Genomic DNA, 21,140 nt, shown 5'->3' with positions numbered 1-21,140 from the left:
TTTGAACAGAGGAACCATTGCCTTCAGTGTCTCTATTCTGTCTCGCAAGGGGCAAACTAGGGCTTTGTATGTTGCAAAGTGAGCCCCCAGAAAACAGGCTCTTGGATGGCAATAGATTTCTCGAATACCAATTGCTGCAGTAAGAGCTTTGTTTCTGCAATGGATAGGGAGCATCTCCTGCAGTTTTTGCTCTATCTAGAGATGATAGACGCGATAGGCCCTTTTCTCTGAGGGCTGCTGCGACTGGTGCTAGGCATTTAGTAAATGTGTGTGGCGCCTACTTTAGCCCAAACAGGAGCACTTTTGATAGGGTTGACCTACTAGCGCGAAGCGTAGATACAGTTGATGTTTCCGGTGCACTGGGATGTGGAAGTGAGTCTTTACGTCTAAAGAGACCAGGAAATTGTGTGGCTGCACAGTCCGTATGAGTTGTATGGTCACGCCACAGCGTGACCATTTTGAAGTGCTGCTTTTTGATTAATTTGTTTAGCTTGTGCAGACCTAGTATTGGATGCCACTTTGTGTCCGGTTTCTACACTACAAAGTAGAGAGTAAACACCCTTTCCTGTTTTGGTACTTTTATGGCGTGTGTTCTTAACATGTTTTATTTCTTGTTTGAGCACCTTTAGATATGCAGTGGAGGTTTTTAACGGCAAGATGTTTGGTGAACTCTAGTAGGTGGACCGATTCGACCACTTGCAATGCCCACTTGTCCGTTATTAGTCACCACTGATGTAAATGGTGTGCCACTTTTACCAATATGCTGTTCGGGCTTGGCAGTCAGGCCTGAGGTTTTGCTCTACCCCTCTGGGAGCTTGAAGAGCATCGCCTTTGCTGTGCCTGTATTCTCTTGCTCACTGATCGCCTCAGGATGATTTTTGTATCCCTGTGAATAATGTGAGGCTTTCCAATACTGTCTGGAGCCGTTTCCTGATGAGGTTGATCTTCCTGTTGCTCCTTGAAAAGTAGGTTTGGTTTGCAGGCTAGTGAGAGCAGACTTGTCAGTGTTCGTTTTAATTGGCTTCAGTGTCTCATCAATTTTGGGCCCAGATTATCACATTCGAAAAGGCATGTCCAGCACCTTCTGCTGTACAGTCTGTCAAAAATATATACAGTGGAGCCATCCTTGCCTTCTGAGAACTACCGTGTTATTAATTTGCTTAAAAACAGCCTTGGCCAGGTCAACTGCGATGTCGCTACTATGCTTCGCAGCCTCTTCTTCCTTCAAGATGGGGATTGCTTCAGCAGGTTTCTGTTCTGGTAAGTGTTCCAGAATGGGTCCCAATCTGCCACATTTCTGTCATACCTGGACATGGTCAGCACGTTGGCCGCTTTTACCGTGGTGGCTCCCACCGTAACTACCTTCTTTCCCAGAGCGTCCATATTCTGGCGGCACAGTGCATTCAGGTGACTGAGTGGGACTTCCTACTGGCTGCCGATGAGACAACCAACTCCGGGGGCTGTTGTGACGTGAGACACTGGGAGTGGCGCCTTGAACCCCCCCCTAGCCTACCTTTAAAAGCAGGTTCTGTAAAAGGGTGTCATGGTACAGAGCCCCTCCTCCCATAATTTGTCGAGGATAGGAATTGCCACCACTGATTCTTTTATTCATACGATTCTTTAGGAGGATGAGGCTTTGTGAGTGGAATGCCCCAATCAAGCCTGGTACCAGTGATGGTTTTGGGGCTTCCTCAGGCTCGTCTTCCCCGATTGTCGTCTGTGCCCCACTGGTCATCCTGTAGTGGTGGATGTTTGGCCTTGATCTGTGCCTGGGTCCGTAAGCTCCTTCTGCTTTATTAGAGCCTGAACCCCTGATGTCGTTTGCCCTTTTAGGGCTGCGATGATATGGATAGAGCGCTCTCTTTGTGTTTTCGTCTCTTGTCTGCTTTTGCGGGGGAGAGATGGTTATTTGTGGTTGGTGCCTTTGTGATGCTACCGGTGGTTGTGTAGCCACTGGTGCCTGTAGTGTGGACAGAACCTGTAGTGAGGAGAGACTGCGGATTTAGCAGGGGTTCTTGTAGTTGTGCCACAGGAATAGCTCTTGGTTCCCACAGGCTACATTGTGGACGTGGCAATCTTAATGGTGGAGGCGGTTGCAAGAGCCTTCCCATGGTTGTGGATTCAGAACACTGGCGATGCTGCGTGTTGAGCTTCAAACTTTGAATCCACTTCGTACTGCAAGATGTCTTCAGGCATGACCTGCAAGTATGCAATAGAGACTGGAGCCGTGATTGGATGGCACAGGACTGTTTCTGGCACCCTCGATTGGTTCCATTCTGCCTCTGGAAAGTGTGTGGGAACATTAGACTGAGCCTGTCTGCACTTTTCTTATTCCCCAGTCGATTTGCCGTTTCTAGTGCCACTTTCCCCATAGATAGCTGTTTCTTGCCCTCCACTGGCAGATGGGATTTTCCCCATCGCCGAGCGGCTCTTGTCCGCCGACGAGTGTTTGCTGCTTGTTGAGTGTTTGCCGACGAGTGCTTTTACGTCATCGAGTTATTCAGCCCGTTCGGTCTTAATCAGTCCTTCTGAGTCTACAAGGACATTGGCTGTACCGTGGCCTCCTCTATTGATAAGGCCTGGCCTTTAACAGCGACTGTATTATCACCAATATAGGCTCTTTCGCTGGCCTTTCCTCTGATTTTGCCCATTTTGACCCAGATTTCCTTTTTTTTCTGGGCGTCTTGAGGACTGCCTCTGAAGGGGGACAAGAATTCATTCAACCAGCATACCAGGCATCTCCCATCTTTTAGCGTTTTAGACCTGAAGGTCTTACACATTTTCACTCTTCAACAGTGGTGTGGGTGAAGGCAGTAAATACATTCCTCATGCCTGTACCACTCAAAAACATTGGAGCAAGCTCTGAAGAGGTACATCCTTCCCTCCATATTCAGTGCCTCCACGCCGCCTTTGACTTATCCGACAGAAAAAAGGTGAAGTTCCTGAAGATCGAGTTTGATGGTTTTGAAAGATGTGTACATTTCTCTGGAGAAGCACACGGTGACTCCTTCCAGCATTACATGCAGTTAATGCAACAGTTACTTGTACCAAGTAGTGGTCTCCTGGCAGATCTGAAAAAGGATGGCGTGAAACAGGGAGGCTGTGGGAGCAGTTAGTATGGTGCAGTGGGAATAAAAAAGTGAGATATTCTGTGGTCGGTATCTATGACCATCCTGTGTGCTTCGATATCGTTTGGCATCGTAGTCGGTAGGTACATTGCAGTGTGGTAATTAAGTATAGCGGTATGGGGACATGGCTTGTGGAGGTGTGTGCCCCCCCCAGCCCTATGGTTAGGTAGGTTATGGGTTCAAGTGGGGAGAGGGAGGTCCCTGCCTACTGTTGAACTCCTGTTAGCTTGGTGGTGTATGTGCATCAGAGGTCCAAAATGTCCTCCCTACGCCCACCAGTTGGGGATGGTTAGACAATGGATTGTAGGTCTCTCCCTGGGATTCCTACTCGTTCACTTCTGATTGTGGGGTGAAGAGGGTGAGAATCCTCGACAGTGAGGGAAAAGGCAGATATAAACACAGCTGAATTTGAGACTACATAGTGGGATAACGGCCTAGTTTTCACAGAGTGCAGATGTAAAACACAGCCATGTTTGAGATTCCTAGACAGCAGGGGAAAGGTCTAGGCTTCAAAATATGAAGGGCATTTAAGTTTGCTTGGATTTCCACTGGTCTTCCAAGAAGATGTCACAGGTGTGTACGATGTGCAATTATTTTGGTATATATGTAATGAGTGACAAGGGGCAGGGGAGAGGTCACAGGTGCAGCAGAGAAATGGAAAGAAGTCCAGAAGGCAAGTGGAAATGGCTGCCAGGAGCAAGGCAGAGACATGCCAGACTATGCTAACCAATTGCAAGAGGGGTGGGGTGGGGGGAGAAAGCCAGAGACAAACAAAGGACTACATCTCAGGGACTGCACACTCTAGATGCAGGACAGCTCAGAAAAGCAGGGTGAGAAGCCACAGAAACACTAGAGAAACCCACCAGACTAGCACAAACTGGGCATAAAAGGATGGGTTTACCCCTCCACAGGAGCATGTGAAAAAAAAAAACTGATTACAATCAATATACATCTAATCACTGAACATCAACCAGCCCCTGAGGATGCTTCACAAGTGGTTTCCCTAGGAGATCCTTCGAGCTCTGCAGTCCAGAAAGCAAGCAGCTCTGAAATGCATCGGAAAGGAGGCTGCAGGGGAGGAGCTACATACTCCACGTCCTATTGGTGGGGACCAAAAGAGCCCAAAAGGAGGGTAATGGGATACAAAATAAACACCTAAAGTGTTCCTTTATTTTCTATTGTAAAAGTTAACCCAAGGATTCCCAACCTGACTGGAAATTATTAATAGATTCACATGCTATGAAAGATCCGATGCTGGAGCAATAACATTCCACAATGCGTACAAACATTTTGTCATAGCACAAGACGCACGAGTGGCTTTTAATGCAATGCGTACAGTAGTGAAACTGTTAGCTAGTGCTTTGTATCTCTTATCCCAAAATCTATATTTCTTCACCAACTCCTTGTTGACAGCAGGAGCGGCATAAGGTTTTTTCCAGTTTTCCAAAATGGGGTTTCTTAGTGCTGTATGAAGGGGAAGCACAGGCTTCTGAGGGGGGCATCTATCCAAGATGACTGAGGTCCTCCTGGGTAATGTCAGGAGAATGGATATCAGGCATGTCAAATTTTACCTCAGAAGAGGCAGCCAGATCACTGGCTTCTTTCAAACAAGTGGCTAGGTCTTCTAACCGGGATTGAGCCAAGACCAAGTCTTCAAAACATTGAGAGTTCCAAAATGGTCAGACCTAAAGGGTATGACGTAGTCTTCCTCCTAAATGGACCAAAAATGATCTTAAATCTATATTCGGTTTGTGCTTAAAGCTCGAAGTTGTGTCTGAGGTAGACGGGCCAAGGAAGTCGCAGAAGATTTTGGCTTCAATTTGGTTTTCATGGTCGACTCTACGTGCAACATCCCAGAGGTCTTCAGACTTAGGCTTTTGGGCAAGCGGGTCAACGTCTTAGTAATTTCCCTGCTGGTCTTGGAAGACCGTGGGATCAAAAGCCTTTTTACAGCTCTTTCGAGGGACGGTCTTCGAAACTACATTCATCATTGTATCCTCAAGTTTCCCCCATTCGGCCGCTAAAACAGTCTTATTGGAAAAACTGACGAAGCGCCGGGCGACGATTTGGAAGATGAGGAACAAAGGTGTTTCTTCGAGTTTGTCCACGACTATGAAAAGTCACCAGTCGCTCCTGGGCCCTGATTATTTTCTGGAGGCTTCTTCGGAAGATGTTCTCTTCAAAAGGTGTGGAAGGCAGAGCTTAGATCTTCTATCTTTGAAGGCCTTGCTGGTCATCGATGGCTGTTCTTCACCTAGGCACCAGAGAAATCCTGTGCGGATCATGCAATAAGACGATCGAATCACTGTCCGCACATCTCTTAAAGCCTGTTTTCAGTATAGATATAGAACCAGTTCACCATTTCCCACATATCACATATTTTGAGGCATGTAGTGGGACACTGTTTTGTTGTCTCCAATGGGAGGGGAATCAAGGTTCTCAGCAGGCAGTTGAGGGGTTGTAGGATGTATTTTGAACAAACATTTCTTGTAGCTTTCATTGAAATATTAATGTGTCGAAGAGTAAAAATCGAGCAAAGCCAGATAGCTTTCCTATTTCAAACTGCAATGCTCGATTGCTGGGATCAATCGTCACATTAGTTCAAACACTTTTTCCCCTATCACAACAAAGAAACCACATTTTATCATTAAAGTATCATCAGTATCATTTTTCTAAGCGTTTAAAAAAAGGGCTTTTCTCCAAGAGTCAAATTATGTTGAATAATGTTTCCAGGTATTGCTTCCAATTATGAATGACAGGTTTGAACAAATCAGTTCAAATAGAAGTTAATTCTCATTTAGACAGGTTTGCATTACTTCAAATGTATCATAAATGTAGTTTCATTTTTCAAGTATGAAAAAAAGTACGCATTTCAGAGACATTCAAAACCGTTATAGGTAAAACACCATTCAATTAGTACTTTCAACTAGAGTGGTTAAAACCGCTAGAAGAAATATTAATGCAACACTGACACACAAACGTTCCTGGCCCCATAGGATGACTCCATACAACAGTGGAACATGGAGCCGTGTCCCCCTACTCCATCTGTGCATGGAGGGTGCAGAGCGGAAGCATACATACCTCTGCACTGCTGTCCGGGTCCTGCTCCAGACCACTGCTTTACAGGCAGTCAGGCCAAGCAGGAGCACACGGCAACACTGCTGTCCAGACAGGATGCCCAAAACAAAGGCATGCCACAGTAAGAAAGAGCTAAACTCGCTGCCCCCAATTGCCAGTCTAGCCAAGTAATAACACATACCATACATGCAAGCCTCGTAATTTGCATATGATTGCAACAGAAAAGGACATTGCAAGGAGCATCATAAGTCTTCAATAGAAGGCACCATGGAGGTGGCGGGGGCTTTAGAATAAGTTGCCATAAGTAAGACAAGTGGCAAATAACTGGTGCAATATACCTAAATTGCACAATTATATAATGTAGCAACTATATATTTTTTTAAAGCATTATGAAATTAATTTGTATCCTGTCATTGTGCCGACAGTATTTTACTTCACCAGAATGCTGCCGACAAAACTTAAAGGGGTTTGGAGTAAGGGGCTAAAAAGGGATGAGTGGGGCACCCACCACATTAAGAAAAAAAAATACGTTTCTGGGCAGAATTCCAGCGAATCATAGAACCAAGTGAATTACTTACAGTGCTGCAGTTGAGACAGTACGATTAAAGCATTTGCCAAGGATCTCACGGGATGCGACAAATTAAGCAACTGAACACATCTTCACAAGTTTAGTGGATATTAATGTTTTGCAGTGCCTTGGAAGCAAAATATTAGATAATAAACTAACTTCACACTATAAACAATCATAGAAACACGATTGTCAAGAGTATGGCTTTAGTATTGTTCTCCCATCCTGCATATTAATGCGAGCCAAACAAACCCCCCCTTGGGTTTTAAAGCCATAGTCATTATTTCACAAAGCATGCATTATTATTATGCATCCCTGCCACTTCTGATCATCCCCATTCACGTTTCTTAGGTACAAAGGTCCCCGCTTATTGTCCACCCTGCCTCCCATTAGTGCCGAATGGCACACTAACGCTCTGTTGACAAAGAGCAACAGTGGCCATATAAGATTGTGAAGTGAGTGTTTCATTCACTTTTTTTTGTTTTTTGTTTTTTTTTTTAAGTTGGGAGTACATTTTAGGGAGTACAAATTTAGACAGTAAAAGGAAAATGAACACCCAATGGGAGTATTTCATAAGCAAGTAAAAATATATGTTTTAGCTGGGAAATGTTTCTAACAATTATTTCTTTGGACTTAGTTAATCATACACATTAAAAGGCACTTCTTCGGATCAGGCTGTAACAATAGAAATGTCTTGCTGCAGTACCGCGTGCACTGCTTGTCCAAACAGGTCCATGGAGCTGTGCAAGTGGAAGCAGGGGCAAAAGGTCAAAAGAAAGTTTCCAATTTTTTGTTGCGAGTACTGTTACTCCTCATTTCCGTTTTTAGGGAATAAAAGTGGCAGATACATCCCTTATCTGTAGGGCTGGAGAAACAAGTCAATTCCCTGGGAGAGCCATTGTGCTGTCCTCAACTCGAACTGTTAGACAAACGGGAAAGGTGTTCTGTTGCCAGGACAATGAGGGTGCCGAGTAGGAACACCATGGTCCTGCTCAGCATTCTTTGCCAGAGTCTGCGTCTTAAGCGCCACTGGGGGAGGGCATGCTTCCCACCGTACCCCCCATGCTTCGTACACCATTGAAAACAAAGTAGTAAGACTTGGAGCAGAAGTGCAAATACATGCAGGTCAATGGCTGCACGAAATGTGTTGTGGGGGACAGATCAAACAAACAGAATGAACGCGGCTTAATGGGGCTTCACTGTGCTCACACGTGTTAGAACACTCATGCAAGAAAACATCAGTAATGATACATGTGCTGGGAAAATGCAATGCAAGCCCTTTGGTTACTCTGTAGAAAACATTTAAAAAGTCAGATGGGTTACTTCCTATAGTGTAAACGTTTTGTCTCTAATTCTCATCTGCAAGAAGCTGCCATTTTCCACAACATCAAACCTACTACTGATGAAGAACCGAAAAGCACTGCAATTTGTTTCGGGATCATACATGCGCCTCAACTATTTTTACTCAAAATAATCAAATTCTCACATCAAACCCTACAGATGAAGGGTCTATCAGCCATTTTTACTTGCCAAAAATAGGCAAATACATTCACAAACAAAAATAAAAAACAAAAATCGGGAGTACAAATATCCCCCTTGCCCCAAGGCTAGACAATATGGACCAAAAGTCATATCTCGATATTTTTGGGCTGAATGGCAATATACTATATATCCCTATACTTGTTTATGTTGGTTAAATGCTCAGTTGTAAGCCAACTACATGTGAGATGCCAACAGTACCAACTCTATTATAGGCCTTGCAAATTCTCCAAAAAATTAGGGAAAGAAAATCCACGTTTATTTGTTAAACGGTGCATACCACCATAAATACATAGCATATTAGGGGCAATGCTGGCCCCTCCAACAACCTCCCCCCTGCAGTGGCCTGCCAAGCACAGTGAAACGCTCATTTACCATGTACTGCAAAGAACTTATTTGCAGTAAATGTTAAAGATCATTTACACTGTGCACCATCACCACCGGAGTGGCCTGGCAGATCTGAAAATGGTGTGGGGGTGTGTTAGTAGGGCATAGCTTGAAGAGGTACAACGAGAGTTGCGATGTACTGTTGACCGCTTCAGTTGGTTTGCACCGTTCAGAGCTTAGGTTGCGATTTACGGCTTAGGAGATTCCAATGTGTGGGACTATGTGTGGTGTGTAGTGCAGTGCATGCAAAGGGTTGTGTTTGTTTAGTGTTTAAGAGATGTATGTGGAACTTTAGGTTAGTGGGGCTTTTCTTACTTAGTTTGTTCGGACTTCTGTGCTCAGCATCTCTGCCTGGGCTGCGCGTTTGTAGCGGTTCATTAGCCGGGTTCTGCACATTGTGTTGGCTTTCCTCTCAAACCATCTATGCGTCTATGGTCATGAGGCGATGAAGGCTCTCCCATCCCTGGATGGAGATGGTTATGGTTGAACTTGCTTTTAGGTTGCCTACCCTTGCCTCCGCCCCCTGCAGGTGCTTACGGGCCTCTAGGGGTGCCAGTTAATTGGGTAATGCTCCCATCTATGCAGCTATGGTGCGTGTCCTTGGGGTGAGGTCTAGAGTGGGGTTATTGTTTGGGGGTGGGTCTTAAAGTGTTCCTCCCCGGCTTCTTCCTTTCATGCATGCTTTGCTGCGGTGTGTTCCGTTTCCAGTGGTGTCTTTGCCATTCCTAGTCGTCCCCATCTGATCGGTGAAATTTTGGTGATCCTTTGTATTATGCATTTCTTTCAGGAATGGTCCAAGTTTTTGCTGCCAGTTGGGAGAAAGACACCCCCCGCCCCCCTTGTGTAATTTTTTGGTTCCAGGCGAATGCTGTTGCTTGATTAGCGTGGTCTTGTTGGTCGGTAAAAATCGTATTTTCTTTTGCAGGAGTTCTGCTCCTTGGCCATGGATTGCGCTGTGCGTTATTGACTTTGTTTTAACGCGATTCGTTGTTTGATGGCAGCCAATGTAGCATTTTTATTGCTGGTGTTCCCTTCGCGGTAGTCTGAGGAAATGTCTGGCTGCTGCATTTTGGATACATTGCAGTTTCTTTAGCAGGCGTTCCAGCATTCCGAGGTATAGGCTAATGGCAAAGCCTATTCTGGACAGGAGGGAGATGTTGAGCGTTTTATGGGTGAAGGAGATTAATGGTAGGATCCTTTTCATCGTTTGCAGGATGAAGAAGCATTTCTTAATTATTGCGTTTACTTGTGGTTCTAGTGTTAGCTTGTTGTCCATTAGACTCGTTTTTGACTGTCGATGGGGTCTGTGCTGTTCCTAGTTCTGTAGTTTTGTTTTTGGGTAGAACCATTATTTCTGCCAGGGTTGAGTTTGAGGCGGTTTGTGTTCATCCATTCATAGAACTGATGTAGACAGTCTTCTAGGGTTTAGTGGTCTTCTTGTTAGTCTTCAACTTTGTAGATTTGCGTGTCTGCGTCTTTATGAGCTTGATTAATGGGGTCAGGTAGATATTGAAGAGCAATGGGAATAGGGACGATCCCTGTGGTACTCCATTTGGTTTTCCTTGGAGTAGATTTTAAAGGTTTAATTGAGGTGGTTTCGGTTAGGAATGATTTAATCCGTAGGAGGAGTAAATCAGTGATTCCCATTTGTAGTCTTTTGATGAGGATGTTGTGGCTGACTGTCGAATGCTGTGGAGAGGCCCAGCGATATCAGAGACAAGCTTTTGTCAGCATCTACGTTTGTCTTTAGATCGTTCCAGATTGAGAGGAGTGCTGTATGTCCCTCTTAGGCCTAAAGCCGGTCTAGCAGCTGATGTTTTTCTATGTGTCCCTGTGTAGTCCCTAGACATAGGTTTCGAGTAGAGATCTTCGACGTTGCCGGCTGTGTCCTTGATTGATTTGATGTATACCGATTTGAACGATCATTGTACTTTCCCCTGGTGCAAGTGATAGGTTAAAGAGGTTTGTGTAGCATTCCAGGTGTGCCCTGTGCGTGGATGGTCTAATAGATATATGGAGGGCAGGGGTCCACGGGGTAGAGGGCTGCCTAGTTGCCATTTCTTACCAGCTTGACTAATGTCTACTAGTATTTGGGGGAAGCTTTGGAGTTCGTACTGGCATTCCACGATTGGGGGCATGGGTTAGTGTGTAGTGTTGTAACCAAGTGGGTTCTTAATTTCCTTTATAATGCTGAATAGTTTTTTGGGTGTTGCTGGCTTGTGTGATTGTCATATTTTGTCCTTTTGAATTTCCTTTTTGTGTGCTTGGATTTTTTTTGATTATGATTTTTGCCTAGTTGTTTTTTTTCCTCCAATCTAGTTTCAGCTTTTTCTTATTTTTCATGGTGCAGAGGAAGGGAGTGAACCATTTTGCCATTGTTCGTGATAGGGGGTGAAAAGGTTTTTCCTGGGAGATTGCCGATTATTTTGGTGATCTATTTATGAAGCAGGTCTGTTTTTCGATTGAGGTAAGCTTCATCCAGGTTAGTGGTTGATGGTTCCGTGAATTCAAATTATTTTATCAGGTTGCTACCTTTGATGGGCTTCCAGTTTATGATGTTTGGATTTTTTTTTAAACTCACAGAAATCTTGTCAATACGCCCCTTTTAATTCTTAATTGCTCACCACTTGGGACTATTTATGGCAGCAACCCCATAAATCATGGAGCTCACTGGTGACAGCCTGGCAAGCAGCCGCTAGCAAATCCAATCTTTGCCTTAGTATTCAACGCAGTTCCTTGAAAGTAGCAACTGTGACGAGTCCTAGTCTTTCATTTTTTTTTAAACACTCTCCTCGGTTAATGATTCTATCAAGATAATACTTTGAGAAATGTAAAAGAATTTATTGTTTTGTGCACTTCAATTGCCTGCATTTTGTAGGTTACTGTGTTATTAAAGTATCATGAACATGCGTTTCACTCAAGGACACATGAAGTACTGTGTAAAATGAAAATGTCTTAAGGGCTGCATTTCTGCTTAATTGGCTTTAATAGAGCCAGTGCAGTAGCAGCAGCATGGGCATTTCATACTTTGTTTTCTTTTCATCACAGAAGCGCACCTATTTCATAGCTAGGCATGTGGTCCGAACTTTAACTCCCTTTCCGACACCCACCGCAAGCAGGTATACTGGATGCAGGTAGAAGCAGTGCTGTATGTATTTTCAGTGGCATAAATTGCACCTGTACCCCTCAACGGGACTGCTATATATTCAGGCAAAGTAGCCTAATTTATCAAAATAGCTGCTATACCGTATGCATGCCATGGCACAATGCCAAATATTCAAAGCAGAGCCGATTACATCATGTCCACATTTCTTAGCAGGAATGCTAATTTATGAACAGAGCTGCTGTTAAGAAAGCACAAACATGTGGTGGCATTTTCTGCAGCGAGCTAAAGTACAGAGTCTGAGCTCTTCCCACCAACCTATGGCATCACTGTCATACTTCCAACCCCTTCTACTAGGTGTTGCACTTTTCAAAACTTCTGCTTCTTACTGAGTCCCACTGCCAAAAATCTTGCACATTTTAAAGTCTTATTATGAATCACAGGCTTAGAGCTTTTGACAAGCCATTTATGTGAGGCAAGCCTCACATGGAGCTGCCAGTGCCCTAATCCTATCTGCCTTTCAGTGTCCACAGCTTATCGGGAAACACACAGCTCAGTGGGTCAATAGCCCTGCTGCAAAGATTGTGTAACCTGTTAGTTCAAACCTTTTAGTTCAAATCCTGTTAATAGGCGAGTTAATGAGTACCTCAAAGATATGCATTCAAGGCATAAAATTAGTAGCGTGCCAGGCAGTTTGCTATGCAACTCTGTAGGTTTGCTAATCAAATTGACACGTGTAGCAAAGCTAGCTATTTAGCTTACCCTGTTCAATGAAATAACAGCAAAACTTAAATCAATCCTCTTGCCCCTGGGGCTCTTCATCCTCTTTTCACTGCAAATTCAAAAGGACTAATGGAGGGAGCGCGAGTGAAGGATAATCATTTCACCCACTCTTAAGTACCAAAGGCCCATGTGGAAGTGCTAGGCAAGAATTTATTTTTCCCTCCAATAATTGCAAACCAGAAGTAATTGGGACGATACTTTTATTAAGGCAACTAGATCATGTCCGGCAAGACCAGTATGTGTTATCTTTATTCACTTTTAAAAGACAGTCGTGCAATTCCATTCCTAAAAATGGAAGTGTTTAAATAATGCATAATTACAATATTGATACTGTAAAACACTGCATCATCTCTGTATTACACTAAAGTTTAGGTTAGTGTATCTAAATCACAGTGTCGAACTACATTTCATTTTGTTGTGGAAGAAAGTGAACACCTCTGAAAATGTACATGATCGCATATGCTTTTGATGGTAAACCTAGTTCTGTAACTTGCTGGTTGCACACATCTTTGCAACTGGTGCTCAACCCATGAGCTGATCCATACACCTTGACATTCTAACTTATCACCCTGTTGCTTTTATACCAGCTACCCAGAAAGTGAGATGGCCGCAAACTACAGTATTCCCCCTAATTTGCCCATGTTTCTGCCTGCTATGCCAGCCACTCTGCTTAGTCTCTTACTCTCCTTCATCTTACATAATGAATACACAAAGCCAACTAGATCAATGTAGAGCAAAATATAGCGATCAATGGTCCATACATTTAAAAACAACAAAAAAAAACCGAAGATATACTGCAATACCATGCACTGTAGTAAGCCTCTAAATGTATTAGCACCTGCAGGAGAGAGCTGGCCAAACTGTTTAAGGCATTTTTGTTTGCGTCCATTCATGCAGCTAACCTTTTTACGTTTTACAGACGCTCGTTCAGGGCTCCCAAAGTCTTTTCACCCACTCGAATAGTCGAGTATATTTTTATGAAGGGCGAGTACCATTTGCAGGGGAGGATTTAAACTTGTTTAACATTTACTTTGCAGTAAATGTCACATAAAAGTCGTTGTGCATGGGTGGTAGCAGTGTACCAAACAAAAGTGGATTTGTGGTGACATGGAACATTTCACAGAAAGCCCATTTTAGTTGTCATCTGTTGCCATGGGTCAAGTCAACTTGCAGTTCTAGCAAACATTTTAATCTGCAAGGCCCGACTCATCTCACTAATGTCTTTCTTCAGTAGATTGAAGCATTGCTGCTCATTTAGGTACAAATAAACTCGGGCGACAAAATATTAGTAAAAAAAATAATGAATGCCTTGTCCATTTAAGATGCAGCTAACATTCAATTGTAACATTTTGTTCAGTGATTCAGAACACACCTCATAAGGGCTCAGAACACAGCTCTTCATGGCTGCTATACCTGTAATGGCTCAAAACACACAGCTGGTCAGGGCTGCTATACCTGCGATTGCTCAGAACGCACAGCTCTTCAGGGCTGCTGTGTTTGTAATGATCCAGAACACACCTCATTGGGGCTGCTATACCCATAACGGCTCAGAAGTAGAACACACATGCCATGAGGACCCCTATACTGGTAACGGCTCAGAATAGAGAAGGGAAACGGGTAATACTAGGACAAACACAATAGGAGTGAGGGATAGAAGCAGAGTAAAAGACATTAGGTCAACAGTAGGGGTGTCACGGTATTAGTTTTATGGCGGTACGATAACCATGATATACCGTCATTTGGCAAGAAGGTTATCGCAGTATAGCAGGTGCAGTTAACTAATCACAAATATTTTCTAAAAGGTCATACACATGACAGATTTATCATCACAAACAAAACCAGGCACCCAGGGCCAGAATTGGCCTTTTCAACATACTTTCCACTGAAATGCCACCCCTTGCTTCCACCAAACACCACAAATACACATGTGGGGAGGAGGAGGAAGAGGAGGGCGGGTCCTGCTGCGACTGCCAAAGCAAACTTAATAGCTTTTCTTAAGTGGCCATTTAGGCTTTTAGCTCCCCCACTGGCTACTGGTGAAGATGAACATGTTGCCATCTTGATAATCTGCATGCCACAGATGGAGGCTGATGGTAGTTTGCGCTTGTGCTCATATTCTGTCTCTCTTTTACAGCCTTTAGTATACTTGCGGGCCAATAGGTGTTCAGTAATCACGGACATGTTACCCTTTGGTATGGCAGCAGGAAATCCCTGCAGAGATGACTGAATTTTGCAATGTGACTTATATGTGAATTCAATGGTGGAACCAGGAAAATAGACCATTGTCATATGTTTAGAAAACATTATCCATTATAAATAAATAAACCCCAAAGCCGCCAACCCAAAGTAAATCCTTTTTCTTCCTGGCACTGTATTTATTCTTCCTATTGCTAACATTGACTTTGTGTCAGGCACTTGTGGTTTAAGGAATGGCATTAAAAACTGCTCCAACTGAAACTACTTATACCGAAAAAATGGACTTTTTGCATTTGAAGTTCTTTAACTTACCAAGTCAATGCTTTTTAGTTAACTTACGAATATGCAGGCAGGATTTTAAAGCTGTAGCAAGGTAGCATTTTAAAACTTGTCTCTGCACATTTTAGCTGATCCTCCAGGAATCTAAGGCGGCTGCAGAACTTGTCTTTCATGGCGCTCACTCGTTGATCGCCTTGAATGAAAGAGTGACTAGTGGAAGTGTTATAATGCACATTTTGAGCAATGAGCGTGCTGCTCAGTCACAGGTCATAGCTCTGAAAATTGGCCTCGACTTGCATTTTTTTGGAACTACATGGCATGGGCATCATGACCCCTTGCTGCGACAAAGTTTGTTTTGACAACTCTTTATCCCATTAAAAGGGAGAAAAGCCACTCATGTGCAGTCTGAAAGCCCATGTCATTGTGTTTCTTTTGTCAAAATGTCATAGCCAACGCAGACACACCGTAAGGTTGCATAGTGATCTAATCGGAGTCACCACTGACCATGTAATCCTAAAGGGACACCGTTCAGTGGGCGCTGTTGATTTCTTTCTTGATTCTTGCAAGGCATGTTTATTTACCTTCTTAAAGATAGTGGCAAAAAAGAAGAACTTTGAAAATGACAAAGTTAAAATACATATCGGCAGAAATATGGCCTAGACCATCACCTCACCAGAGCCCCATCATTACAGTTTTCCCCAGGTCTGAGTGCATTAGGACCCTTGTGACACAAGTTCAGAGGGAGGAATGCTTTCATGGGTGGTGTCACAAATTGAGAATAGACCTAAGAAATATTTCACCGCCATTGCTCTGGATACTTCAAATTGAATGTAGAATGTGTCCTGCCTGCTTGAGTCCAGTGCCATATGCAGAAGGCAGGTGAAGGATCAAGCAAAGCAACACCTCTAGTGCCAATGTGCAAATCTACACAGAGGACCGTGGGGGGATGAGGGCAGAGTTTATTTACTAGCAGAAAGCACTGATAGGCCCAGTGTTCACATAGTCTACAGCAGGGTTGGACTGGGGCAAAAAATTCGCTCGGGCACCAACATAAAAGTTGCCCACAGTTGCAAATGGGAATTCATTCCTTTTGGAACACTGTTTGAATAGTACCCAAGGGGGAGATTTTTGATGAAATGTGATGCAAATTGTACATTTAAAAGAATATTTATTCAGCAACAGTGGTCAAAACTATTAGCCGCATAGTGAAGTCACTCATCAAACTGGCCCACTTTGGCCAAAAAAGTGCCCTACTTTGACACAAAAAACTAGCCCACACAAGCATTTCGCATTTTTGGTTCGGCCATGGGCCTATTGCCTGGTCTACAGAGCTAAAGTTGTTTGTGGACATGCATCAGAAGGGCATCCAGTTCATTCATCCCTTTGAATTCTGGAATATGTAGTTCCCATCTTTCAAATTGTTGGGAAAATTACAGATCACAGAATTCTAAGCTAAAACATAACTGGGTGGCTATCCAATCCATGACCATGAGAAACTTAAGTTCCTTGACTCTAAACCTTGGGCAGAGTAATTTGATATGCATGACTTCACTGGCCGTCCTTTTCTTTACAATTTGCACAGCCAGAGCAAGATCTGTTCCAGTGTATGTTTTCTCAGTGCAGTAGGACCTTAACTTACTGAACTAATGGCACATGATGCCGGGCCAGGCTGAATCGATACATTTCTGCCTCTAGCTGGCTGAGTAGTTGCTAAGCAAAGTGCTCCTGGCACCATTGTTTTGCAAGTCACTGAACGTTTTATTACATTTGTTTACATATGAACAAAAAGGATAAATAAAATGCTCACTTTCAGTTAAGGCCCTCAGCTCACCCTTGTGATGTCCCTGTGGTTTTGCTAATTGCAAATCGGGACAATCACCAAAGAAAATCTGGCCTGTAGCATGGAGCAGCATGACTCTGAAAACATTTCAAATCTGTATGCTGCCTTTCAAATAAATAATGCCTGAAACAAAATAACTTTGTTCTAGTTTGCCCATGAAATGCAGGTCTGGCGGACTCTATGAAATGGAGTCTCTGGTATGCTTATAGAGCCAGTCAGTCAGCTCACCGTTACCAGCTTTGCATGGGGAACAGAAAGGTTCAGGCACTGGGCAGCTTTCAACACAATTTGCGCAAAGACGGCTGATCTTTGGCCTGACTCTACTGAACACAGAGAAAGAGTGGTCACAGCAGCAAAGCTGCATTTACTAATGTGGCCTCACTTTCCCTATGCTCTTGTCTGCCAAACAAGAACCCCTTGGCAGACAGCACTTCCAACAGTGCAAGACCAAGTGTGCCAGCACTTGCTTACTGCAGCCTTTCCAAATCAGATTGAAAAGCACACTTAACGGTATAAACAAAGTGACGGTTATTATTGTTCACGGTATCTTTAATGGTATACCATTATACCGTTACATCCCTAGTCAACAGCTGGTGCGGAGATGGAAATAGAAAAGCAAGACTAGAGAAGTCAGGCCAATAACATAAGAGTGCAAGAAAGAATCAAAAGGAGTAGCAACCACAACCATGAAAATGAAAAACAGATAGTAATGAAATGAGAGAGGAAGAGAAGTTATAACATATATATATATATATACACATACACACATACTCTCCAATTCTAAAAACTGGGAGTAAAAAACTCTTGACTCCAAATATCTGGTGCACTGGTTTTGACACAAAAGGATACATCATATACAACACAGAATGAGCAACACATGTTAATGTTGCGGTTGCATAGGTTATATAGGGCAGTGGGTTATAGGCCCTGTTTTTTGAAGTACACGTTTTCGGTAAGGTGCGAGCAGAGAGTCGAAGTAGGTGGAAGATGTGAGAAAGGTACTGTGGTAAGAATCAGCATGTCGACATGGCAGGAGTGCCGCCATTTTAGCTGCAGTTCCGGTTAGCTCAGCCCCAAGACAAAACCCCTTTTCCATTCCCAAGGGAGAAGCCAAGCACCCTCGTTGCGCAGATAGACACTACTTGTATCCAGCTGCAGAGGCAGAAGGAAATAAAACAGTTGTGGGGAGGGAAGGTAGGGGATACTCCCTTGAAGGACAAATTCATGAGAATGGGGCACAAGGTTCTGTGATGCCAATATGCCAGGTGAAGATTTAGAGCAATTAGTCAAGCCATTTGAATTACAAGTAGATGCATAACCAAAGCAAACAAATCCCAGAAATTCAGGAAACCAGGGGCCCTGGCCATGTCATTACTGGGGTTGAAAGGAAATAAGGGGGAGGTGTGTCTGGAATGTTCTGCGATTTGGGATATGAGGAGCAGAGGTGATGCCAGTAAATTCTACACATGGTTGGGTGTGCAGTGCGTGCACGCTGCAGCGTCTGGTATAATGAGAAGGCCCATTAACTTATCAAAGCAGTTGCGTTGCCAGTCTTACTTTGATTGTGTCTGGGTCTGAGGGGCGCACAGAACGGTCACCATTTCTGAATCAATATACCTGATTTCAATAGAGACGATGTAGGGCAAGTGGATAGGCCAGTGTGGTAAAGTGTGTCCACATTGCGTTTTGTCTGTAACCAACAAAGTTCCTAAACCCTCTGTGCCACCATCAATTTGCCCACCCTGCCAGTCTGCAGCCCATGGAAACTATGAGGAACTAGCCCAACTGAAGTACGTCAGATAATTTCAACGTCCCTCACTAGTGTAATTTGCTGTCCAATTTATCATTCACTAAACCATTTATGTTCCTTCCGGCTTTTCTGAAATCTCCTGTAGCTCCGTCGGTTGCAACGACAACCATATGAATACGACATCCGGAATACTGAAAAGGTAACGGCGTTCATAAATACATTAAATGCGGACACTGGCGCATGGCCAGTTTGAGCTGCCATTTCGTACATCCTGCACATTAAATAAATCTCTAGGTAAAAATATGCTCTCTGGTTGTTAAATGCTACATTCACAATATATTTCCAAACCTAAAATAGCCATGTCCAATTATGAAAGACCACACTTTCAATAGGTTCCTTGCGGTGGGGAGAAAGGGGCGGGGTCTCCAAGTACTCCTTATTGAAGAGTGATAAGCAGGCCCCATGTGTGTAGATATGGGTGGGCTTTCTGCTACAGACTTGTAGAGTGCACACTGGTACCAGCAGACCTCATGAAGCCCCCGCCGCAGTGAGCACTAAAGGCCCGACTAAAGGAGGAAGGGTGGGCTGTTGCTGCCCAGTGATTGAGGTCTGCCCACCCATGTCCCGCCCGCCGCAGGAAGCCTTCTGCGCACGCGCACCCGGGCCACCTTCCCACGGTCATCAGAGGCCACAAATACCATTACCCCCCCCCCCTGCATAACCCCCACTTCCCATCCTCCTCCCAAACACACCTTTTCGCACAGGGTCCGCACTTGGTTCTCGTTCAGCTGTTTGCACTCGTTCAGCTGTTCGATCCATTGGTCCAGCTCCTTCGTAAACACCTTCTCGTCCATGTTGTCCTCTGCTCGGGCTGCTCCCTCCGCGGGGCCCCCCGGCGCAGTTGCTCCTCCCGCCGCCTGTGCACGCGCCCCGCTCAGCCCTGGAACTCCGCGGCGCGTTTAAACAGCACCCTCGGTTCCAAACAGCACCTGCTGCCCTGCCTTCCCCCTCCGAGGCGGCTCTTTTTCGGCCAGTGCGTTCCGTGTAACATTCGTGAAGGGAAAGGAACGAACCACTACGCCTCGGAAGGGGCTGCCGAATTATTGCCCCTTATAGGTTACCAATGATGGGGGCCCTCATCCACTAGGTAACTCTCCTCCTGTAATGGCCGCCCCGGCTATGCGCACTTCCCCGTCGACCGCCCCTATCTCGCTGACGTCACCTTGAGGCATTTCCGTGTTTGGGGCTGTCCACAGGCCATAAACACTAAAAGGAGACTTTCTAACTGACTTCTGCGTTCCTTCCAACCAAAGTAGACTTTCATTATGATGTGGAGCACCCGGTGCTCTTTGTATGCGTCTTCTGCTACTACTCCTTCTGGACGAGCTACATTTTTTGCTTATTTTCTACTATGTTTATTTTCCATTAGGTTAACTGGTTCAAAACATGTATAGAGCACAGTGTGAATCACAATACAAATCATTAAGCAGAAGTCAGAAATACAGCAAACACTTGACAAAATAATATGTGTTATTATGTTCAGTGGATGTCTGTCGCTTCGGATGTTAAATTATTTCAGTTATATTTGTTCCCTCATGTTTTGTGATTTCGTCACTTTTACAAGATGGCCGCCAGCTTTGCCACATTCAAATGGACCCCATCACTTTCAGTCATTACCTCCACGTCCCTCTTCTTCTTCCCAGTACTTATTTTTCAGGCTCAGCTTCCATTGACTGCAATCATCTCTATCCACCACTCTCCTGGATGTGCAATACCCAGGGCTTTATGTGTTCCGGGGAAGAGCATGGGCAGTCTCCGAAATATGGGTCTGAGGCGGGGCAATGCCAGGGGTCGCTAATGTCCCCTGGCAGCCGTGGCACATGAGTGAGAGCTACAGGCTTCAGAAAAAAAAGCCTTTTCTCTATAAAGGTGGCACTGGCACCTGCAAGGCATCCCTTTAACCAAGAGTTGCCTGTGGGCCAGTGCCACCATTAGAGAAGAAAAGGTGAGGGCCTGCTGAAAGCTGAATGCTTTAGGAAGAAAGGCCTCAGCTTCCAACTGCCTCACCTTTTCAGCCTTAATGGTGCTGATGCAGACATGGCAACATTGTGGAGCCCCTAAGAGGGAGATTTCACAACAGAAATCAGGAGAATGCTGTTTTCCCATAAGACTGCATTGGGGTTATAATGATTTTACCCGCCTTAATTAGGAGGGGTTGTTGGAATGTGTGGTGGATACCCCTCGTCAAATGCCTGGTGAGGGCAGATCCACCATTACGGCTGAAAACGTGGCTGTCCCTTGCCAGGCATCCTTTTAGGTAATAGAGGCAGAGATAAGCACACTCTTCCTGGGGGGGTAGAGGGTGCTGATCTCTACAAAGGGCCGCCTGGTGGGGTGCCTGTAGCTCATTATGTCAGAGCACATCAAGAGTGTGTGGCCTAAATAGCTGTTAAGCCACACCCCCTTGATGAGCCCCGGCTCATTTTTCC

General features: G+C 44.5%; 1 protein-coding gene across 1 annotated transcript in view; it reads right to left on the bottom strand.

Moving 5' to 3' along the window:
• Positions 1-19,972, bottom strand: part of LOC138510432 (serine/threonine-protein phosphatase 2A catalytic subunit beta isoform) — a 161,803-nt gene extending 141,831 nt beyond the window's left edge. Inside the window, exon 1 of the mRNA XM_069626086.1 lies at positions 19,404-19,972. Coding sequence (XP_069482187.1) covers positions 19,404-19,505 — 102 coding nt within the window. The 5' untranslated portion in view covers positions 19,506-19,972. The remainder of the gene's footprint in view (positions 1-19,403) is intronic.
• Positions 19,973-21,140: the final 1,168 nt, after the last annotated feature.

This window comes from Ambystoma mexicanum, chromosome 6p, assembly GCF_040938575.1.
Source record: "Ambystoma mexicanum isolate Mex_15411 chromosome 6p, UKY_AmexF1_1, whole genome shotgun sequence".
Lineage (NCBI taxonomy): Eukaryota > Metazoa > Chordata > Amphibia > Caudata > Ambystomatidae > Ambystoma > Ambystoma mexicanum.
Note: the sequence above shows the minus strand (reverse complement) of the source record. Positions and strands in the feature narration are given on the sequence as shown.